Genomic DNA, 24,138 nt, shown 5'->3' on the forward strand with positions numbered 1-24,138 from the left:
GAGAAACAAACAAGGGAACAGGCAATTTTAGATCTCATATCATGTATTCAGAAAGAGCCAGTTAGTAATCTTGTGAATGAACTTTGAGAGGAGAGACCATGATGTAATAGATTTTAACTTTAAAAGAATATTCTATGTATCTCAATCCAAAACTAAGGTCTAAATCTAAAGAAAGGAACTATGAAGGCATGAAGAGCAAGCTGCCGTGGTGAACTAAGGAAACGCATGAATATGTGAGATGGTACTCAGGCACTGGCTATTCGCATAATATATCATCATTCACAACAAGACTACAAAAGCTCGGCTGCTAAAACAGCTATAGTATTTAACAATGAAAAGATTAGCAAATACAAACGTAGATCCATTATAGGGCAGTAGATTTTTAATGGGAACCTGGGTAATTATGCCTGGCAAATTCACTAGAACTCTAAGGACGTAATAGTAGGATAGATAAAGGGATGAAATATATTTGCATTTTCAGAAGGCATTTGATAAGGTACCATGTATTAGGTTATTTCATCAGAAAGGTATTGGAGGTAGTATATTAACTTTTTATTCTATACGTTTGTGGGATGTCGCATTGCTGGCTGGCCAGCATTTACTGCCCATCCTTAGTTGCCCTTGAGAAGATGGTGCGGAGCTGCCTTCGTGAACCGCTGCAGTCCTCCTGCTGTGGGTTGACCCATAAAGCTATTAGGGAGGGAATTCCAGGATTTTGACCCAGTGACAGTGAAGGAACGGTGATATATTTCCACGTCATGATGGCGGGTGACTAGGAGGGGAACTTAAAGGTGGTGGTGTTCCCGTATATTTGCTGCCCTTCTCCTTCTAGCTAGAGGTGGTTGTGGGTTTGGAAGGTGCTGTTTGAGGATCTTTGGTGAATTTCTACAGTGCATCTTGTAGATAGTATACACTGCTGCTACTGAGTGTTGGTGGTCAAGGGAATGAATGCTTGGGGATGTAGCGCCATTCAAGCGGTCTGCTTTGACTGGATGGTGTGAAGCTTCTTGAGTGTTGTTTGGGCTACACTCATTCCCCAAGTGGGGAGTATTCCATCACACTCCTGACTTGTGCCTTATAGATGGCAGAAAGGCCTCGAGGAGTCGGGATGTGAGTTACTCGCCGCAGTGTCCCGAGCCTCTGGCCTGCTCTTGTAGCCACTGTGTTAATGTGATGTGTCCAGTTGAATTTCTGGTAAATGATAACTCCCAGGATGTTGATTGTTGGGGACTCCATGATGGTAACACCATTGAATGTCAAGGGGTGATGGTTAGATTGTCTCTTATTGGTGATGGTCATAGCCTGGCATTTGTGTGGCGCGAATGTCACTTGCCACTTGTCAGCCCAAGCCTGGATGTTGTCCAGATCTTGTTGCATTTGAACATGGACTGCTTCAGCATCTGAGGAGTCACAAATAGTGCTGAACATTGTGCAATCATCGGTGAACATCCCCACTTCTGACCTTACGATGGAGGGAAGGTCATTGATGAAGCAGCTGAAGATATTTGGACTTAGGACACTACCCTGAGGAACTCCTGCAGACATATCCTGGAGCTGAGATGATTGGCCTCCAACAACCCCAACTGTCTTCCTGTGTGTTAGGTATGACTCCAACCATTTTATCTTCTGGTCTTATGCTTGAACAACAGCAGAAGTACACTTCAGTCCAATGAGAGTGGTGAGAATCTTTTGACTTCTGTGATGCAAAAGTAAGCAGTTCCACAGAGTTAGTTGCAGAGTCACTGGAGGACCACAAACAGCCTGACATCATCAATCACTCATGATCTAATCTGTTAGAATTCCTTGTGTTCCAACTTCCAGTGCATTCTGTCCTTCCACCCTGCAATTAAATGCCTTTATGCCAAATACTAAGGTGGAAATAATCAACTTTTTTTTGTCATGGGTTAATTGTCCTTAGCTGTTCCTTCTGAAGGCGAGTGATAGCATCTGTTCTACTGGATTGTCTTCCTCAATCTCTGCTTAAAATGGATTTGGGACTTAGTTGGACCAAAAAGACAAGAGACAATGCCAGGGTAGGATTTTCGTTCCCTGATCCCAACTTCCCTATTAAGATGAGATGCAGATCAGAATGAACAATTGCCTGCAGTGGGTCTGTCAGCTGGTTTGGAGGGTGGGAACAATTGAGGACATACAGTCCAGAGCAGGGCAGGAGTAGGAACATTGCAGCATCCATAGAGTGGTAGCCCTACCATCAAAGTGAGAGTTACTGAAGTATGTAGGAAAGAAGCCCAGCCGCCTTTTTATACATGGTGCTACTGTAGAGGCAGGAACATGTCATTTCTCCCATTTTTATACCCATCCACATCCAGAGCCACTTCGAGAGGCTTTTGATGATTTAAACCACAATGCTGGATGATTATCTGAACAAATAAGTCCGAGCAATGAGTCATTGTTCATCGCGAAGAGCTTAATGACAAGGGAAACAGGAATGTCAGAGAGCCAAACAACTACAGTATCTACCCTTGTATGATCGTGTTCATTCCTTTTCTGTCCATGATAACTATGTTACCTTGTTCTGCTGTTCTCAGGTGTTGAAGAGATGTTTTTTGTCAGAGTTTGAGTTCTCTCCAACTTTAGCTTTCATAACTTGTTGTAACAGTTTATATCAATTTGCCAACTTTATTGATCTTTTTGATAATACAACAGTAGGAATACCATTTGTGTGTCTGCCTCGAGTATGTGATGACACCTCTAAGCAATTAAACACCATCCCAAATAGTCTCTTCCCTGCAGTTCAAAGAGCACGGCACCAAACTGTCATAGTTTAAGATAGCTTAGCATATGAACAATGTGATACTTGGAAGTATTCACTAATATCTATCAATATCCCTTAACTAAAGGAACCATATGTGACTCCACAACAATTGTTCTTGCCTGAAACAAATTAAAGCACGAAGTAAGTAATTACCCATTCACAATAACATACATCAGCCTGTTATACACATTGTTATAAAATTAAACCAGTTTAAAACATGGCTGTATTCGAGTAAAAGCTTTTTACTTGAAAGCATTTTCACAATTTACTTTAGCTTGAATCTTGAAAATGACCATAAAACCATAGGTCCATGAGCTTACTTTCGACCTTGTTCGCTTGGCTTTTGACCTTGAAGAAATTGTTTTAAAACTGATCACAACTAAACAAAATATTTAATTCCTAATTGGTTCACTGAAGTCAAATTTCTTAACTACTGAAAAATAACTCTATCATACAAGTTACCATTTTTATTAGCATGAGAACAGTGCAGGCATGGGCTGACAATAACAGCCAAGGTTAAGTCTTGAATTTTCTAGTGACACACACCAGAACACCAGGTTCATATATTCATGTGCCGAGCTACCTCAGAATATGGCAGTTTGGTGTAGTGCTCTTTGACTTGCAGGGAAGAGGACAATCATTCTTCTGATAAGCTTCTTCTCTACAAGCTTCTGGGTGCTTTCAAGAACTAGGTATCTGAAAGCATGACCTTAAGTTGAGCACCACATTGTACATTGCACTCTTCCCTTTAAGGCACACTGCCTGATTTTTATGTCATCCACTGCCCAAATTCCCTCCTGTCACCCAGTGGGTGAGCTGTTTGATGGTTAGTGTGATTCATGCTGATATTTTGGCTGTCATATTGAAGAGGCATGATCTGGAAGTAGTTTGTGCTTCCTGGGGGGAAAAAAAAAGCATACAAAAGATGATGCAAGAAGGGTCCAGACCTGAAACGTCAGCTTTCCTGCTCCTCTGATGCTGCTTGGCCTGCTGTGTTCATCCAGCTGTACACTTGTTATCTTAGATTCTCCAGCATTGGCAGTTCCCACTATGGCTGGAGAAAAGTTAATATTGCCCAAACCAAATTTAATTGCAGTCCCTTGTTTGTACATGAGAATCTTCAGTTTTTCTTAAACAACCATTTCATCAACTTTTTTATAATAATTAAGACAGTACTTCAAAAATAGCTTGTGGCTAGACAGTTTAACATTCTAACTACTATATAAATAAATATTTTCATTCCCATGATTATCTTTTGTTTTGTCATCTTGCAACTCCCACTGCTTAGTAGAACAATTTATTAGGGATCATTTCATCAAATCTCTCTAAAATCCTGAAATCTCCGTCAGTTAATTTTTAAACAGTCTTTCATCTGATGAAAAATGCCCTACACCTGACTGACTTCTATCATGTGAAATTCTGCAAGTTTTACGACCCTTATGCATTAATGTCAGTAGGCACCCCTGAGTTTCTGAAGGAGGAAGCAATTGCTGACCTAACAACCATCCATTCTGGTGGATGTAAACAGTTGGCATTCTAATGAGATCTGAGGGTTAAAACTGCTAAGACATTTCAGTATTTCCTCCAGGGCTGATGACAATTGCTCATAATTGTTTGCATTTCTTTCACTCTCAGAATACCAACAAACAGGGATAGCAGCCTCAACCAAGCTCTTAGAATGTCTGACCAATAAGTGGCATCACCTACAAACTGTACAAGACATCGTCCTCTTAGGCTTTGACACACCAATTGCTGTTCTGGCAAAAGCTTCATCTGTAAATTAAGAGATGTTGTGAATTTATGCTTGATATGTGTACTGATTGGAATCAGGTGGATCTTGTTGACTAGGAGATTCCTGATTGAAGTTGTTAACATGGGTCAATCATGGAGCCCTGGCAATATAAACAGGGGCTTCAGAATCTCCTTAGTTCAGACTTTACGGGTGGGTGGGGGTCCTCTGGAGAGGCTAATAAATTTCCAGAGTAAGTAATAGGACAGAGAGGATGGAAAGTGTCAGGAATCCAACTTAAGGCAGAGCAAATAACTGGGAAAGAGGACAGTTAATGCAGGACTGAAGGTTTGTACTTAAATGCATGCAGTATGTACTTGTAGTGCAGATTGAAATTGGTGGGTATGACGTTAAGGGCATCAGAAAGACATGACTGCAAGGAGATCAGGGCTGGGAACTAAATATCCACGGATACGTATCCTTTTGAAAGGACAAGCAGATAAGCACTGGAGGTCGGGTTGCTCAGTAAGAAATGAATAAATTGGTAGCAAGAAGTGATGTATGATCAGAAGACATAACAATCTATGTGAGTGGAGTTGAGGAACTGCAACAGTGTTAGTTCAGGGAACTGACACTGAGCTATCTGCCCACAGCCAGTATACTGTGCATAAGTAAATAAAGAGTGACTCAGTGATGGAATACTGGCCTCTGCAGATTTTCAGTGGTGATGGGAGAAAGCAGTACATGGCTGAAGAACATATGTTGGGAAACCATTGTGGATTTGGGGTACAACTTCTGTTCTGGTCTCCTGTGAGAAGCAGTTGGCGTAGTTAACAATGATGGTAGTAGAAGGCTTGGGTCCAAGCTGATTGGGGCAGAATTGGTTGAGAAAGATTGACCTGATTGGCTGGCTGAACATTTTCCAATTAGAAAATGCCTCAATAAAGCCCTAGTGAAATACCCAAGCCACTTTGCGTTGACCAGGAAGCAATTCCACAATTTTGAGAGGCTTGCCTGGTGCCATTTGCCTTGCATGTAAAAGTAGAGGCTGAAATCCAGAGGTTGGAGAATGAAGGAATCACCAAACCAGTGCGGTCTGTGGAAAGGGCAGCACTGATCATACCTACTATGAAGCCTGATGGCTCAGTTTGCCTTTGTGGGAGCTTGTACATAAAGTTGGGAGGCGGGGGCTGCCCTTTTCAAAGCTGGACATGAGCTCTGCCCACCTGCAATTGCACATGGGCGAGGACTCCCTGAAGTACACTACAATTAACACCCATAAGGGTTTATACCTATATACAAGACTGCCATTTTGGGATACCATCAGCCTGCACCATTTTCCAATGGACTATGGAGAACATGTTTCAAGGGCGACTTCAGTTTTCATTTATCTGGATGATGTGCCAATAATTGGAAAGACCAAAGAAGAGCACTTGGAGAACTTGGACATAATGCTTAAGTATTTCTCCCAGGCGGGCATATGCCTTAGAAGGAAAAACTGTGTTCCAGGTACCCAAGTGCCCAAGTGGGTTACAGAGTCAACAGAACAGGGTTACACCCTTTGGAAGGTAAAGTGAGGGCAATAAAAGAAACCCTGGCTCCCACATCTGCACTGGAGCTGAAGTCTTTCCTTGGGCTAGTGAATTATTATGGAAAATTCATACATAACCTGCTCTCTATCTTGGCACCTTTATACTGGCTATAGACAAAGGGGCAGCCTTGGAAATGGACATGTAACTTTTAGGGAAGTGAAAAAACACCTTTTGTCATTGAAGGTGTTAGTCCACTATAATCTTAAGAGTGGGGCAGTGCTGACGTATGATGCCTCCCCCTACGGTATCAGGGTAGCATTGGCTCACGGGTGGTTCAACAGAGAGGAATGCTCAGTTATGTATGATTCTGGACATTGGCTGATGTCGAATGCAAGTGTGCCCAGATAGAGAAGGAAGGTTGGGCAGTCATCTTCGGTGAGAGAAAGTTCCATCAGTACCTTTTATGGATGGGAATTTGTCATTATAACAGATCACAAATCCCCACGAGGGCTACTGAAGGTAGACAAGGCAGTACTGCCCATAGCTTTGGTTAGAATTCAGCATTGGGCCCTCATATACAAGTTAGAACATCATCTAGGAAGCCAAGTGGCTCATGCAATTGCCTTGAACTGCCTCCCACCAGCAGATACTCCATTGGTGATGCCTCTGCTGGAAGAGTCCATTTTGGTTTTAAACTTGCTGAACACCCTTCCAGTCACCACTGACAATGTCCAAATGTGGACACAAGTATCCTTGCCAAGTGAAGCTAAAACAGCCAGTGGTAATGGGGGAAAACAGAAGGGCCATCACAACCAGGACAGAAATCTTTCTGGACCCAGCGAGACCAGATCACTGTGTAGGATAGCATATTACCATGAGGAGCAAGGGTGATTGTCCCGAGTTAAGATTGCCACCAGATACTGGCTGAAGTCCACCAGGGTCATCCAGGGGTTTTAAAGATGAAGATGCTAGCAAGAAACTATGTCTAGTGGCGAGGCACAGATGCCTACTAAGCTGCGTTGGTGGGGCAGTGTCCAGAGTGCCAACAAGAACAAACATTGCCACCAGCAGCACTCCCACATTTGTGGTAATGGCGAGGTAAACCCTGGATTTGGTTGCATGACAACTATGCTAGTCCTTTCATAGAACATAGAACAGAACAGCACAGTACAGGCCCTTTAGCCCACGATGTTGTGCTGAACTTTTAGCCTACTCCTAAAGTCTATCTAACCTGCACCCCTACCTTATACTATCATCCATATGCCTACCTAATAGCTGCTTAAATGCCCCTAATGAGGCCGACTCCATTGCCCTCTCTGGCAATGCATTCCACGCCCCGACCACACTCTGAGTAAAGAACCTACCTCTGACGCCTCCCCTGTATTTACCGCCACTGACTTTAAAACTATGCCCCTCATAGTAGCTACCTCCCCCCTGGGAAAAAGTCTCTGGCTGCCCAGTCTATCCATACCTCTGATCATTTCGCACACCTCTATCAAGTCACTTCTCATCCTTCGTCATTCCAAAGAGAAAAGCCCTATCTCTCTCAACCTTTCCTTGTAAGACCTTCCCTCCCTTCCAGGCAAATCCTGGTAAATCTCCTCTGCACCTTTTTCCAATGCTTCCACATCTTTCCTGTAATGAGGCTACCACAACTGGACATAATACTCCAGATGTGGCAGAACCAGGCTTTTGTATAGGTGGAGCATAACATCACGGCTCTTGAACTCAATCCCTCTATTAATGAAAGCTAACACACCATATGCTTTTTTAACGACTCTATTCACCTGGGTGGCAGTTTTCAGGGAACTTTGGATATGAACCCCAATATCCTTCTGCTCCTCCACACTGCCAAGAACCTTTCTGTTCATCCTGTATTCTGCTTTCAAATTTGTCCCTCCAAAATGAATCATCTCTCACTTTTCAGGGTTAAATTCCATCTGCCGCTTCTTAGCCCAGCTCTGCATCCTATCAATGTCCCTTTGTAACCTTGAACAGCCCTCGGCACTATCCACAACTCAACCCACCTTCGTATCGCCCGCGAACTTACTAATCCACCCTTCTACTCCTGCAACTAAATCATTTACAAAAAAACCAAGTAGAAGAGGACTTAGAACAGAGCCTTGTGGTACACCACTTGTAACTTAGCACCATGTTGAATATTTTCTATCCACTACAACCTTTGTCTTCTAAGGGGCAGCCAATTCTGAATCCAATCTGCCACATTTACGCCTATCCCATGCCTCCTTACTTTCTTCATGAGCCTACCATGGGGAACCTTATCAAATGTCTTACATAAATCCATGTATACCACATCCACTACTCTTCCTTCATCCACATGTTTAGTCGCCTCTTCAAAGACTTCAGTAAGGTTTGTGAGGCATGATCTACCCCTTGCAAATCCATGCTGACTATCACGAATCAAACTGCGCCTATCCAAGTGATCATAAATCCTATCTCTCAGAGCCCTTTCCAATAATTTGCCCATCACTGACTTAAGACTAACTGGCCTGTAATTTCTGGGATTATCCCTATTCCCTTTTTTTTGAACAAGAGAATGACATTTGCCTCTCTCCAATCTTCTGGCATTATACCCGTAGACAGTGAGGATGAAAAGATCATCGCCAAAGGTCCTGCGATATCTTCCCTCGCTTCCTGTAGAATCCTTGGGTAAATCCCATCAGGCCCACTGGACTTATCTATTTTCAAGTTCCTCAAAATTCCTTGTACATCTTCCTTACTAACATTGACTACTTCTAGTCTACCAGCCTGTTTCACACTGTCCTCCTCTACAACTAGGTCCCTGTCAGTTGTGAATACCGAAGAAAAGTATTCATTAAGTCATTTCCTATCTCTTTAGGCTCTATGCACAAATTCCCTTTACAATCCTTGATCAGCCCTACTCTTTCCCTGGTCATTCTCTTATTCCTCACATACATGTAAAAAGCCTTGGAGTTTTCCTTGATCCTAGCTGCCAAGGTTTTCTTATGCCCCCTTGTAGCTCTCCTAAGTGCTTTCTACATCTCCTTCCTGGTAAACTTGTATCCCTCTAGAGCCTTTTCCGATCCTTGTTTCCGAAACTTTATATAAGCATCCTTTTTCATCTTAACGAGTCGTTCTGGTTCTCTTGAGAATCAATGCTCCCTCACTTGACCGCATCTTACCTGCCTGCTAGGGACAAATGTATCGAGCACATGCAGTATGCATTCCTTAAACAATCTCCATATTTCAGTAGTGCTGTTCCCTAACAGCATCTGTTCCCATTTTATGTTACTTAGTTCTTACCTAACAGAATTGTAATTATCCTTCCCCCAATTATAAACCTTACCCTGCTGTATGTACCTATCCTTTTCCATGACTATTGTAAAAGTAACAGAGTTATGATCACTACCACCAAAGTGTTCTTCCACCAACAGATCGAACACTTGGCCCGTTTCATTGCCAAGCACCAAATCCAAAATGGCCTCTCCTTGTGTTAGTCTATCTATGTACTGTGTCAGGAATCCTTCCTGAAAACACCAGACAAAATCCGCTCCATCTAAAATATTACAACTAAAATGTTTCCAATCAATATTTGGAAAGTTGAAGTGACCCATTAGTGACCCACTACAACCCTGTGACTTCTGCACCTTTCCGGTATCTGCCTCCCAATCCGCTCCTCCACTTCTCTGCAGCTATTAGGGGGTCCATTAAAAAAAACAACAAAGTGACTGCTCCTTTCTTGTTCCTGACTTCAACCCAAACTGACTCTAGACATATCATTCTCAAACTGCCTTTCAGTAGTTGCTATACTAGCCCTGACTAGCAATGCCACTCCCCTGCCTCTTTTACCACCCTCTCTATTTCTTTTAAGGCATCTAAATCCAAGAACTTTGAACAACCATTCCTGTCCCTGAGTTACCCAAGTTTCTGTAATGGCCACAACATTGTATTTCATGGGCTGAATGCACCTCGTCAAAGTGCTTGGACGTACATAAAGTTCATTCAGCAAACTCAGGGAAGATGATCGAGAAGTTGCGAGCATTGTTCATGATACATGGTCTCCCAGAAGTATTGGTCACAGACAATGGGAGGTTTTTTATCAGTAGGGAATTTGAGTATTTCCTAAAGTGGAATGGCATCCGGTACTTAAGGACAACTCCATACCATGCATCATCTCATGGTCTCACAGAAAGAGTGGTCCAAGTGTTGAAGGCAGGCTTTAAGAAGCAGTCTACAGTGTTATTCAAACCACACTGTCACAGTTTCTGTTCAGTTATCAGACTACCCTGCACGCAACAACAGAGATAGCTCCAGCAGTGTTCCTGCGGGGGAGAACACTTACACCAGGTTAAACCTGATATTTCCAGACACAGCTTTAGGGTGAAACGGCAGAAAGAAAGCCAACACTGGCCACGTGGTTCCTCTAAGCAAGAGAGACAATTTAATTCAGGGGTGATGGAACCTTGGGAATGGCCCTGTTTGTGTACGAGGTGAGGTTGATGCAAGGTCAAGTCCCATGACTTAGAAATTTTGGGTAAGTGAGACAGTCCTGAACAAATGTGGATCACCTGAAAACTGTAATCTCTCAAACAGGGCAAGTGCAAAACATACCTGGGCCCTCAGAACAGCGCGAAGACCTGTCAGAAACTGTAGGACATGCCCCTCCATCTAATGTTGAAGAAACCTCCAAGTCCGAGATGGATACCCCCTTGACGCTGCTACCACCAGAAGAAGAGGAGGAAACTCCCCTGAGATCCTCCGGATAGAAGAGACAGGCTGCAGTCCGGTAAATGCCATCCATGCCAGCCTGAATCCAAGGAACTGGACTTGGAATGAAAATGTCTCAGGAAAAGTTACGAGAAAAACCAGGCCCACATCCCCAGACGTGGTGGGGGAATCGGCATGTAGTGATTGTAACCAGGTGGATCTTGTTGACTACGAGATCCTTGATTGGCCCAGGTAAACAACCCAACCAGGAAGCCCTGGCTGCCCCATACTTACAGGGGATTTGGAATCTCCTTAGTTCAGTGAACTGACTCAGCTGGCTGGCCCCAGCCAATGTACTGTGCACCAGCAAATTCAGGGTGACTCGCTGGCAAGTTGCCAGCCTGTGTACAGTTATTTCAGTGTATTTACTTTTTATCTTGTACTATTCATTTTCCTGTATTAACTGTGCTTCTCAAAATGACCATTATGAGATGCAAATATCTCCATACGTTCCCATCAATTACAGCAATGCATTTCATTCTGCAGAATGAGTCTTCTTGTTCATCTTACTTAGCCAGCAATTTTACGCCCTACCTTTATTTCATCATTGAATGTGCAAACATAGGAGTGTAACAACATTGGATCATAGCACTAAATAATCAAACCTATATTGATTTGTTTGAAAATTCCCATGTACTGTATATCAATGGTGTTAACTGATATTTCCTGATCAGGCGTATTGTAAAATGTTAATGAAACAGCATTTTATTGGAAAGCATAAAATGAGGGGCAAGATTTTAACTTTGACCGCTGGGGTAAACTGGGAGGAATAAATAAGAGATTGTTGTGTAATGTATACCCTGATAATTAAATTTATTTGCCCCATGTGAATTTGCGTTCCTGGTTTTTCTGTCATTTTGTCTTGCCGTAATTGGATGTTTTTTTATTCGTGAAATGCCTTGAGACGTAATTCTACCTTAAATGCATTGCATTAATTCTAAGTGTTGCTTAGACAGAGACAGTGTGACACAAACTATGAGTTGATACATCATTTTTATCACTCATGTAATGGGACAATTAATGTGAAATAGACTGCTGCAGCCTAGATAATCTGACTGAATATTCAATTGAATAAATTTACAACAATTCCCACACACTTATTCACACAACTTCCAGTATCGGCATACATCTATACTAAAGGAGTGAAATATTTGATGGCAAGAGACTCCTTATCAAACTATGAAAATTGAGTTTGATTTTTACAAAATTGTTGGGGCTGTAAAATTGCTCAGATTTAGATGTGAGGTTGATGTTTGCTTTAATGGAAGCAATGTAGAAGCTGATGTGTCATGTTTGTTGAGATCCATTGAAATGAATGGGGTAAAATTATGCATATAGCATATACGTAGATAGTGGTGAATTGACAACAATTTTAAACATGGCTGCGAAATCAATCATTCACACTGCCTATTTTGTGCTGTGATGAAGACCATTTTTACTTGCGATATTTTTTGAGGCCATGGAAATGAACACCAGTTGATGATACTTTATTCGTTATTTTTATTAAGATACTAATAAGCTACTTAGAAAATATTCTTAGTTTGTGGATTCTCAAGTATCATGGACAAGCCATACTAGTTGATCACTGGAAACTTTCTTTTGTTTCTGTAGAGGCAGTGTGTAGAATATGCTCTGAAGGCCAGGCCACTTCGCAGATACATCCCAAAGAACCCCTACCAGTACAAATTTTGGTATGTGGTAAACTCAACTGGGTTTGAATACATCATGTTTGTCCTCATCATGTTGAACACGCTTTGCTTGGCTGTACAGGTAGGAAGAATGCAAAAACATACTACTAAAGCTAGATATTAGATTAATAGTCCTAATTTGTTCAAATTTTTGGAAATATGTTTGTTTATAAATTACAGTTAAGAAAATATTTAGTATTGTTTGTGTAATTAATTTAAAGATATGGCCCAGGAAGCTGGTCAGAACCCAAAAACGGATGCTGAGATCATGATGCAGCGTCACCTCATGGCCATTGTTTCCAACAAAAATGCACATGAGTCTTTGTACCGCCTACTAAATTAAATGATTATAGTGGATAGCCAGTATTAGTTGTGTTGTTGAGTGGCTGTATAGCTGCAAATTAAAAGCAGTCTGCAGTAATTAAAAGGAAGATGCATTGCAACTGGACCAGGTGCTGGAGGTCTTCTAAAATTGAGTTTGATCTAGGAAACTCCTAATTGCCTGGCCCATGGAATGAGGGCAGACTCTAAGATTTTATGTTGCTTTGCTCTACACTTGAGGCCATGTTGCAGAAGGTCAAGCGGAGGAGGAGGAGAGGATGTTATCTATCCACATCTGAGTCAGGAGGTTCTTCAGACAAATGAAGGGAGTTAGACCAGATAGCCCCGTGAACCTGAACACAGTGCTGCTAAAAGTCCACTGACCTCACGTGAGCAATCAGGTCAATTAATATCTTCAACTGTCATTTCCCACCAGCTGTACCATCAGCTTCGTACACTTGTTCTGTGCTCAATGATCCCATCATTTACCCAGCAGCAATCTTAATCAACAGCACTCACTGACACTCCTCCATTCTTGCAAGACAAGGTATCGCTTAACCAGAGGCAATGGGATCTGACAGGTGAGAGATGGGCGCAGCTGAAGAAGATGAGGTTGCAGCCAACAGAAAGGTTGAAACCATTGAAAATGATAGAATCCTCCTATTCAATCGTCTTTCAACATTTTACTTCCTCCCCTTCTGATTTACAAGCAGCTGATAATGGTAGCATGCAACTCCTGTTTTAGCCACAACCCTCATGATATCCTCCTTCTTGTTCTTTACGTTGCTCCATTACCTAAGAGTTGTACACTGAAATAAACATAACATACTGCAGATGCTAGAAATCTCAAGTAGAAAAAAATGCTGGTGAATCTTAATAGTTTTGACAGCATCCGTGGAGAGACAAATAGAGGTAACATTTTAAAATGATGATGACACAATTGGCTGCAGTATCATGACCAGCCAGGTTACTTGGCAATATCTGCATGATATGCTGTTCATAGTTGCATGCTGGTTATTACAGGAATAGTATGCCTTCTGTCCTTATTAATTTCGGAGCCTGATATATCTTAGGATTTACGTACTGCACCTGCAACGTGTCTTGTGTACAAAGAATAGTGTCCTGCATGGGGAAGCCTGCAATCATGAAGCTGTGCATGTTGTTTTTGCTTCTTTCTGGAAGGTTATAGACTCAGTAACCTACCTTATGATGCAGTAGCATCTCATGCAGGGAGATGCTACAAATTTCACATACTCCAGCCGAGCTCTACACTGAAAACACTTATCACTGCAGTCACAGGCAATGCCATCTTTGCCGTACTCTTTAGTTACCAATGGTAGCCATGATGTGGAGGGCTGGTGTTGGTCTGGTGTGGATAAAGTCAAAAATCACACAACATCAGGTTATAGTTTAACAGGTTTATTTGAAATCACAAGCTTTCAGCATGCTGCTTCTTCATCAGGTGCAGTGAGAGAGAGCACATAGACACAGTTTATAGGCAGAGAGATCAAGGGATCATACAACTTGTGTGAGTGGAGTGGTCAAACAAAATGGCTGACAGAGAACTCTGTTAGAAAGGACTGAAAACTGAACAGCAGGGAACAGTACAGACAACAATCTGCCGTTCTGACCAAAGAACACACCTGTGAACTCAACAGACTGATCAAGACTTTTGATCCTCTGCAATCTCATCCTACGTACCTCTCACATAGGGGACTTATTCTGCCTTCTGAAGATGCAGAAAGCAACATAGCTGGACATCCCATCGTATCAGGCAGTGAGACCCAATGTGAGAATTTCCCTGGCTATGTTGTGGGCATCTTGAAACCCATTGTACAAGGAACCCCCAGCTTCAATGGCAATACTATGGAATTTTTACAGATTTTTTATGGCAAGCAAGAAGTTGGTTTGAAGTGTGTCTACTTCAATGCCAGGAGCATCTGAAACAAGGTGGGTGAACTTGCAGCATGGGTTAGTACTTGGGATTTCGATGTTGTGGCCATTTCGGAGACATGGATAGACCAGGGACAGGAATGGTTGTTGCAGGTTCCGGGATTTAGATGTTTCATTTAAGAACAGAGAAGATGGTAGAAGGGGGGGGGGGCGGGGGTAGGTGTCACATTGTTGGTCAAGGACAGTATTACAGTTGCAGAAAGGATGTTTGGGGACTCGTCAACTGAGATAGTATGGGCTAAGGTTAGGAACAGGAAAGGAGAGGTCACCCTGTTGGGAGTTTTCTATGGGCCTCCGAATAGTTCCAGAGATGTAGAGGAAAGGATAGCCAAGATGATTCTCGATAGGAGTGAGAGAGACAGGGTAGACTTCAACTTTCCAAATATTGACTGGGAACACTATAGTTCGAGTACTACAGATGGGTCAGTTTTTGTCCAGTGTGTGCAGGAGGGCTTCCTGACACAGTATGCAGATAGGCCAACAAGGGGCGAAGTCACATTAGATTTGGTACTGAGTAAAGAGCCCGGCCAGGTGTTAGATTTGGAAGTAGGTGAGCACTTTGGTGATAGCAATCACAATTCTGTTATGTTTACTTTAGTGATGGAAAGGGATAGGTGTATACCACTGGGCAAGAGATATAGGTGGGGGGAAAGGCAATTACGATGAGATTAGGCAAGATTTAGGGAGCATAGGATGGGGAAGAAAACTGCAGGGGATGGGTACGTTAGAACTGTGGAGCTTATTCAAGGAAAAGCTCCTGTGTGTCCGAGATAAGTATGTACCTGTCAGGCAGGGAGGAAGCTGAAGAGCAGGGGAGCTGTGGTTTATGAAGGAGGTGGAATCTTTGGTCAAGAGGAAGAAGAAGGCTTATGTTAGGATGAGATGTGAAGGGTCAGTTAGGGTGCTTGAGGGCTACGAGGTAGCCAGGAAAGACCTAAAGAGAGAGCTCAGAAGAGCCAGGAGGAGACATGAGAAGGTGTTGGCAGAAAGGATCAGGGTAAACCCTAAGGCTTTCTACAGGTATTTAAGAAATAAAAGAATGATGAAAGTAAGATTAGGGCCAATCAAGGATAGTAGTGGTAAGTTGTGTGTGGAGTCAGAGGAGATAGGGGAAGCACTAAATGAATATTTTTCGACAATATTCACTCTAGAAAATGACAATGTTGTCGAGGAGAGTACTGAGAGAGAGGCTACTAGACTAGGTGGGATTGAGGTTCACAAGGAAGAGGTATTAGAAATCCTACAGAGGGTGAAGATAGATAAGTCCCCTGGGCCAGATGGGATTTATCCTCGGATCCTCTGGGAAGCCAGGGAGGAGATTGCCGAGCCTTTGGCATTGATCTTTAACTCGTCATTGTCTACAGGAATAGTGCCAGATGACTGGAGGATAACAAATGCGGTTCCCCTGTTCAAGAAGGGGAGTAGAGACAACCCTGGTAATTATAGGCCAGTGAGCCTTACCTCAGTTGTTGGTAAAGTGTTGGAAAAGGTTATAACGGATAGGATTTATAATCATCTAGAAAAGAATAAATTGATTAGGGATAGTCAGCACGGTTTTGTGAAGGGTAAGTCGTGCCTCACAAACATTATTGAGTTCTTTTGAGAAGGTGACCAAATAGGTAGATGAGAGTAAACTGGTTGATGTGGTGTATATGGATTTCAGCAAGGTGTTCGATAAAGTTCCCCACAGTAGGCTATTGTACAAAATGCGGAGGAATGGAATTGTGGGAGATATAGCAGTTTGGATCGGAAATTGGCTTACTGAAAGAAGACAGAGGGTGGTAGTTGATGGGAAATGTTCATCCTGGAGACCAGTTACTAATGGTATACTGCAAGGGTCGGTGTTGGGTCCACTGCTGTTTGTCATTTTTATAAATGACCTGGATGAGGGCGTAGAAGGATGGGTTAGTAAATTTGCAGACGACACTAAGGTCGGTGGAGTTGTGGATAGTGATGAAGGATGCTGTAGGTTGCACAGAGACATAGATAAGCTGCAGAGCTGGGCTGAGAGGTGGAAAATGGAGTTTAAAGCAGACGAGTGTGAGGTGATGCACTTTGGTAGGAGTAACCAGAAGGCAAAGTACTGGGCTAATGCTAAGATTTTTAGTAGTGTAGATGAGCAGAGAGATCTCTGTGTCCATGTACACAGATCCTTGAAAGTTGCCACCCAGGTTGACAGGGCTGTTAAGAAGGCATAGTGTTTTAGCTTTTATTAATAGAGGGATCAAGTTCCGGAACCAAGAGGTTAAGCTGCAGCTGTACAAAACTCTGGTGCGGCCGCACTTGGAGTATTGCGTACAGTTCTGGTCACTGCATTATAAGAAGGATGTGGAAGCTTTGGAAAGGGTGCAGAGGAGATTTACTAGGATGTTGCCTGGTATGGAGGGAAGGTCTTACAAGGAAAGGTTGAGGGACTTGAGGCTGTTTTCGTTAGAGAGAAGAAGGTTGAGAGGTGACTTAATTGAGACATATAAAATAATCAGAGGGTTAGATAGGGTGGATAGGGAGAACCTTTTTCCTAGGATGGTGATGGCGAGCACGAGGGGGCATAGCTTTAAATTGAGGGGTGAAAGATATAGGACAGATGTCAGAGGTAGCCTCTTTACTTGGAGAGTAGTAAGGGAATGGAACGCTTTGCCTGCAACAGTAGTAGATTCGCCAACTTTGGGTACATTTAAGTCGTCATTGGATGAGCATGTGGACGTACATGGAATAGTGTAGGTTAGATGGGCTTGAGATTGGTATGACAGGTCGGCACAACATCGAGGGCCGAAGGGCCTGTACTGTGTTGTAATGTTCTATGTTCTTAAAATCAGACCAGAAACATGGACCAGTTGAACCAAGAATATTCTTCGTCACAATGGATGTTTTGGCACTTCACACCAGCACGCCCAATATGCCAACACTTTCAAGTTCAAACAAAACTCCTTTGCTGCACAAGACCTCCAACAAACACGATATACCAGATACATTGATGATATTTTCTTCCTTTGTACTCATGGTGAGGAATCACTGAAAGAACTACATAGTAATATCAACAAGTTTCATCCTGCTATCAGATTTACCTTGGACTACTCTTTAGAAGTAGTCTCATTCTTGAACACACGCATTTCCTTCGGAGACAGACACCTCAGTACTTCACTCTGCTGCAAGCCCACAGATAACCTCACAATGCTGCACTTCTCTACCTTCTACCCGAAATGTATTGAAAACACCATCCCTGAAGGACAAGCCCAGGATCTGATCAGATGAGGGGGAATGCGATGGACACCTGAAGGTTTAGGGATGCCCTTATAAGAATTGGGTATAATGCTCGGCTTATTGATTACCATTCTAACATGCTGCAGCAAAGAAAACCACAGCGACCTCTTCAGAAGACATTATACAACCAATAGAGCACCCTTCATTGTCCAGTACTTCCCTGGAGTGGAGAAACTACACCTTGATCTTCTTTTTGGTCTTTGCAGCCTTCAACATGTCATCGATGACGATGGGCACCTTACCAAGGTATTCCCTATGCCCCTACTTCTCACCTTCAAAAACTGCCAAACCCTAAACAGACCATTGATCACAGCAAGCTACCCAGCCTTCACGACAGGACTGACCATAACACCACACAACCATGCTATGGGAACAACTGCAAGACATGTCAGATTATCGACATTTAACACTATCACCATGTACACAGCAGACACTCGTGTGACTGGTTCAATGTTTATCTCATCCGCTGCAGCCAGGGATACCTCAAGGCATGATATATTGGCAAGACTATGCAGATGCTTGAAAATGGATGAATGGACACCACGCAACAATCACCAGGCAGGAGTGTCCCCTCCCAGTCAGGGAACACTTCAGTGGTCAAGGCCCCACAGCCTCCAATCCTCGGGTAAGCATCCTCCAAGGTGGACTTTGCAATATACAACAAGGCAGAATTGCCAAGCAGAGAATGGTACCCAAGTTCTGTAGCCATGAAGACGGCCTCAACTGTGATTTTTGGGTTCATATTTGTGCTATAGTGTAGTCACCGTCAGTGTGGCATTTTATAAATTCCTGCTTTGGAATAAAACCAGCCTGATTCCAGATTAAAAGTCAGTCACAGATTCTGAATGAGACCTCACACCTACAATTCATTGTCCGAGCTGAGATGTCACCTTTTGTATCTCTGCCTGATTGAAGTTTGGAAAGGTAGGCAGACACTAATAAAACCTTCAATTATCTCAGGACAGTGACTTGAAACAGATTCTGTAAAGTTTGCATCTCAATCAATCGAAATATTTGTCTTCTTTCTCACAGAGTTCTCCATCAGCCATTTTATGTTCATTCACTCCACTTGCACCAATAGCAGGATCCTTTGACCTCTCTTTTTATAAACTCTGTATCTGGGTGCCCTCTTTCCCTGCACCTGACAAAGGATCAGTGCTCAAAGTGTACAATTTCAAATAAACCTGCAGGACTATAACCTGGTGTTACGTGATTTTTGATTTTGCCTACTGTTAAGTTGTGGTTGAGCTGCAGAAGTTTGATGATTTTAGAAAAGTTTTGTGAAGTAGAGACATCTGACATACTATCAGAGATAATGGGCACTGCAGATGCTGGAGAATTCCAAGATAATAAAATGTGAGGCTGGATGAACACAGCAGGCCAAGCAGCATCTCAGGAGCACAAAAGCTGACGTTTCGGGCCTAAACCCTTCATCAGAGAGGGGGATGGGGGAGGGAACTGGAATAAATAGGGAGAGAGGAGGAGGCGGACCGAAGATGGAGAGAAAAGAAGATAGGTGGAGAGAGTATAGGTGGGGAGGTAGGGAGGGGATAGGTCAGTCCAGGGAAGCCGGACAGGTCAAGGAGGTGGGATGAGGTTAGTAGGTAGATGGGGGTGCGGCTTGGGGTGGGAGGAAGGGATGGGTGAGAGGAAGAACCGGTTAGGGAGGCAGAGACAGGTTGGACTGGTTTTGGGATGCAGTGGGTGGGGGGGGAAGAGCTGGGCTGGTTGTGTGGTGAGGTGGGGGGAGGGGACGAACTAGGCTGGTTTAGGGATGCAGTAGGGGAAGGGGAGATTTTGAAACTGGTGAAGTCCACATTGATACCATTAGGCTGCAGGGTTCCCAGGCGGAATATGAGTTGCTGTTCCTGCAACCTTCGGGTGGCATCATTGTGGCAGTGCAGGAGGCCCATGACGGACATGTCATCTAGAGAATGGGAGGGGGAGTGGAAATGGTTTGCGACTGGGAGGTGCAGTTGTTTGTTGCAAACTGAGCGGAGGTGTTCTGCAAAGCGGTCTCCAAGCCTCCGCTTGGTTTCCCCAATGTAGAGGAAGCCACACCGGGTACAGTGGATGCAGTATACCACATTGGCAGATGTGCAGGTGAACCTCTGCTTAATGTGGAATGTCATCTTGGGGCCTGGGATAGGGGTGAGGGAGGAGGTGTGGGGGCAAGTGTAGCATTTCCTGCGGTTGCAGGGGAAGGTGCCGGGTGTGGTGGGGTTGGAGGGCAGTGTGGAGCGAACAAGGGAGTCACGGAGAGAGTGGTCTCTCCGGAAAGCAGACAGGGGTGGGAATGGAAAAATGTCTTGGGTGGTGGAGTCGGATTGTAAATGGCGGAAGTGTCAGAGGATGATGCGTTGTATCCGGAGGTTGGTAGGGTGGTGTGTGAGAACGAGGGGGATCCTCTTTGGGCGGTTGAGGGGGGGGGGGGGTGCGGGGCGGGGTGTGAGGGATGTGTTGCGGGAAATACGGGAGACGCGGTCAAGGGCGTTCTCGATCACTGTGGGGGGAACGTTGCGGTCCTTGAAGAACTTGGACATCTGGGATGTGCGGGAGTGGAATGTCTTATCGTGGGAGCAGATGCGGCGGAGGAATTGGGAATAGGGGATGGAATTTTTGCAGGATGTTGGGTGGGAGGAGGTGTATTCTAGGTAGCTGTGGGAGTCGGTGGGCTTGAAATGGACATCAGTTACAAGCTGGTTGCCTGAGATGGAGACTGAGAGGTCCAGGAAGGTGAGGGATGTGCTGGAGATGGCCCAGGTGAACTGAAGGTTGGGTTGGAAGGTGTTGGTGAAGTGGATGAACTGTTCGAGCTCCTCTGGGGAGCAAGAGGCGGCGCCGATACAGTCATCAATGTACCGGAGGAAGAGGTGGGGTTTGGAGCTTGTGTAGGTGCGGAAGAGGGACTGTTCCACATAACCTACAAAGAGGCAGGCATAGCTGGGGCCCATGCGGGTGCCCATGGCCACCCCCTTAGTCTGTAGGAAGTGGGAGGAGTCAAAAGAGAAGTTGTTGAGGGTGAGGACGAATTCAGCTAGGCGGATGAGGGTGTCGGTGGAAGGGGACTGGTCGGGCCTGCGGGACAGGAAGAAGCGGAGGGCCTTGAGGCCATCTGCATGCGGAATGCAGGTGTATAGAGACTGGACGTCCATGGTGAAGATGAGGTGTTGGGGGCCAGGGAATTGGAAGCCCTGGAGGAGGTGGAGGGCGTGGGTGGTGTCACGGACGTAGGTGGGGAGTTCCTGGACCAAAGGGGAGAAAATGGAGTCCAGATAGGTGGAGATGAGTTCGGTGGGGCAGGAGTAGGCTGAGACGATGGGTCGACCAGGGCAGGCAGGTTTGTGGATTTTGGGAAGGAGATAGAAACGGGCCGTGCGGGGTTGGGGAACAGTGAGGTTGGAGGTTGTGGGTGGGATGTCCCCTGAGCTGATGAGGTCGTGAATGGTGTTGGAGATGATGGTTTGGTGCTCGGGTGTGGGGTCATGATCGAGGGGGCGGTAGGAGGTGGTGTTGGAGAGTTGGCGTCTGGCCTCGGCGATGTAGAGGTCAGTGCGCCATACTACCACTGCGCCACCCTTGTCTGCGGGTTTGATGGTGAGGTGGGGGTGGGAGCGGAGGGCTGCCCGTTCTGCGGGGGAGAGGTTGGAGTGGGTGAGAGGGGTGGAGAGGTTGAGGCGGTTAATGTCTCGACGGCAGTTGGAGATAAAGAGGTCGAGGGAGGGCAGGAGGCCTGGAGGTGGTGTCCAGGAGGAGGACTTGTGTTGGAAGCGGGTGAAGGGGTCAGTGGAGGGAGGGTTAGGTTCCCGGTTGAAGAAGTAGGCATGGAGGCGAAGACGGCGGAAAAACTGCTCTATGTCCGACCGTGACTGGTATTCGTTGATGTGTGGTTGTAGGGGGACAAAGGTGAGCCCCTTCCTGAGGACTGACCGTTCGTCCTCAGTCAGTGGGAGGTCTGGGGGGATGGTGAAAATGCGGCAGGGTTCAGTGTGACAGTCTTCTCTGGGGTTGCTGGCTGTGGAGGTTGTGGGCGGAGCGATGATGTCGTCGGCCGTGGGCGGGGTTCCGTTGGCGTCGGCCGTGGGCGGGGTTCCGTCGGCGGTTGGAGGATCGGGGTGGGCGGCAGCAGCTGCGGTGAGGGTGGTGTGTGAGGTGTTGTACCTGGAAGTGGAGGTGGTGACTGCAGCAGCAGTTCCGGAAGTTCTGTGGCCGGCGGAGGATGCCACCCACAAGAGGATTCCTGCGCCTCCCAAATCCCGAGTCTGTCCCTGCCCCTCCCCCACCATGCACCCGCCGCCATTGACCATGAGGACACCGCCGGAGACCCCACCGATGACGTCACATCGGCCTCCGCCGGCCACAGAACTTCCGGAACCGCTGCTGCAGTCACCACCTCCACTTCCAGGTACAACATCTCACACACCACCCTCACCGCAGCTGCTGCCGCCCACCCCGATCCTGCAACCGTCGACGGAACCCCACCCACGGCCGACACCGACGGAACCCTGCCCACGGCCGACGCCAACGGAACCCCGCCCACGGCCGACGCTGACGGAACCCCGCCCACGGCCGACGGCACCCCGCCCACAGCCAACGCCGACAGAACCCCGCCCACAGCCGAAGACATCATCGCTCCGCCCACAACCTCCACAGCCAGCAACCGCAGAGAAGACAGTCACACTGAGCCCTGCCGCATCTTCACCATCCCCCCAGACCTCCCACTGACTGAGGACGAACGGTCAGTCCTCAGGAAGGGGCTCACCTTTGTCCCCCTACAACCACACATCAACGAATACCAGTCACGGTTGGACATAGAGCAGTTTTTCCGCCGTCTTCGCCTCCATGCCTACTTCTTCAACCGGGAACCTAACGCTCCCTCCACTGACCCCTTCACCCGCTTCCAACACAAGTCCTCCTCCTGGACACCACCCCCAGGCCTCCTGCCCTCCCTCGACCTCTTTATCTCCAACTGCCGTCGAGACATTAACCGCCTCAACCTCTCCACCCCTCTCACCCACTCCAACCTCTCCCCCGCAGAACGGGCAGCCCTCCGCTCCAACCCCCACCTCACCATCAAACCCGCAGACAAGGGTGGCGCAGTGGTAGTATGGCGCACTGACCTCTACATCGCCGAGGCCAGACGCCAACTCTCCGACATCACCTCCTACTGCCCCCTCGATCATGACCCCACACCCGAGCACCGAACCATCATCTCCAACACCATTCATGACCTCATCACCTCAGGGGACCTCCCACCCACAGCCTCCAACCTCATTGTTCCCCAACTCTGCACGGCCCATTTCTATCTCCTTCCCAAAATCCACAAACCTGCCTGCCCTGGTCGACCCATCGTCTCAGCCTACTCCTGCCCCACCGAACTCATCTCCACCTATCTAGACTCCATTTTCTCCCCTTTGGTCCAGGAACTCCCCACCTACGTCCGTGACACCACCCACGCCCTCCACCTCCTCCAGGACTTCCAATTCCCTGGCCCCCAACACCTCATCTTCACCATGGACGTCCAGTCCCTATACACCTGCATTCCGCATGCAGATGGCCTCAAGGCCCTCCGCTTCTTCCTGTCCCGCAGGCCCGACCAGTCCCCCTCCACCGACACCCTCATCCGCCTAGCTGAACTCGTCCTCACCCTCAACAACTTCTCTTTTGACTCCTCCCACTTCCTACAGACTAAGGGGGTGGCCATGGGCACCCGCATGGGCCCCAGCTATGCCTGCCTCTTTGTAGGTTATGTGGAACAGTCCCTCTTCCGCACATACACAGGCCCCAAACCCCACCTCTTCCTCCGGTACATTGATGACTGTATCGGCGCCGCCTCTTGCTCCCCAGAGGAGCTCGAACAGTTCATCCACTTCACCAACACCTTCCACCCCAACCTTCAGTTCACCTGGGCCATCTCCAGCACATCCCTCACCTTCCTGGACCTCTCAGTCTCCATCTCAGGCAACCAGCTTGTAACTGATGTCCATTTCAAGCCCACCGACTCCCACAGCTACCTAGAATACACCTCCTCCCACCCCACACCCTGCAAAAATTCCATCCCCTATTCCCAATTCCTCCGCCTCCGCCGCATCTGCTCCCACGATAAGACATTCCTCTCCCGCACATCCC

General features: G+C 46.0%; 1 protein-coding gene across 3 annotated transcripts in view; it reads left to right on the top strand.

The window, feature by feature from the left end:
• Positions 1–24,138, top strand: part of LOC125460565 (voltage-dependent L-type calcium channel subunit alpha-1D-like) — a 556,326-nt gene that overhangs the window by 335,946 nt on the left and 196,242 nt on the right. For all 3 annotated transcript variants that reach the window (XM_059649877.1, XM_059649878.1, XM_059649879.1), the window contains exon 28: positions 12,398–12,556. In XM_059649877.1, the coding sequence (XP_059505860.1) occupies positions 12,398–12,556 (159 nt within the window). The remainder of the gene's footprint in view (positions 1–12,397; positions 12,557–24,138) is intronic.

This window comes from Stegostoma tigrinum, chromosome 11, assembly GCF_030684315.1.
Source record: "Stegostoma tigrinum isolate sSteTig4 chromosome 11, sSteTig4.hap1, whole genome shotgun sequence".
NCBI lineage: Eukaryota > Metazoa > Chordata > Chondrichthyes > Orectolobiformes > Stegostomatidae > Stegostoma > Stegostoma tigrinum.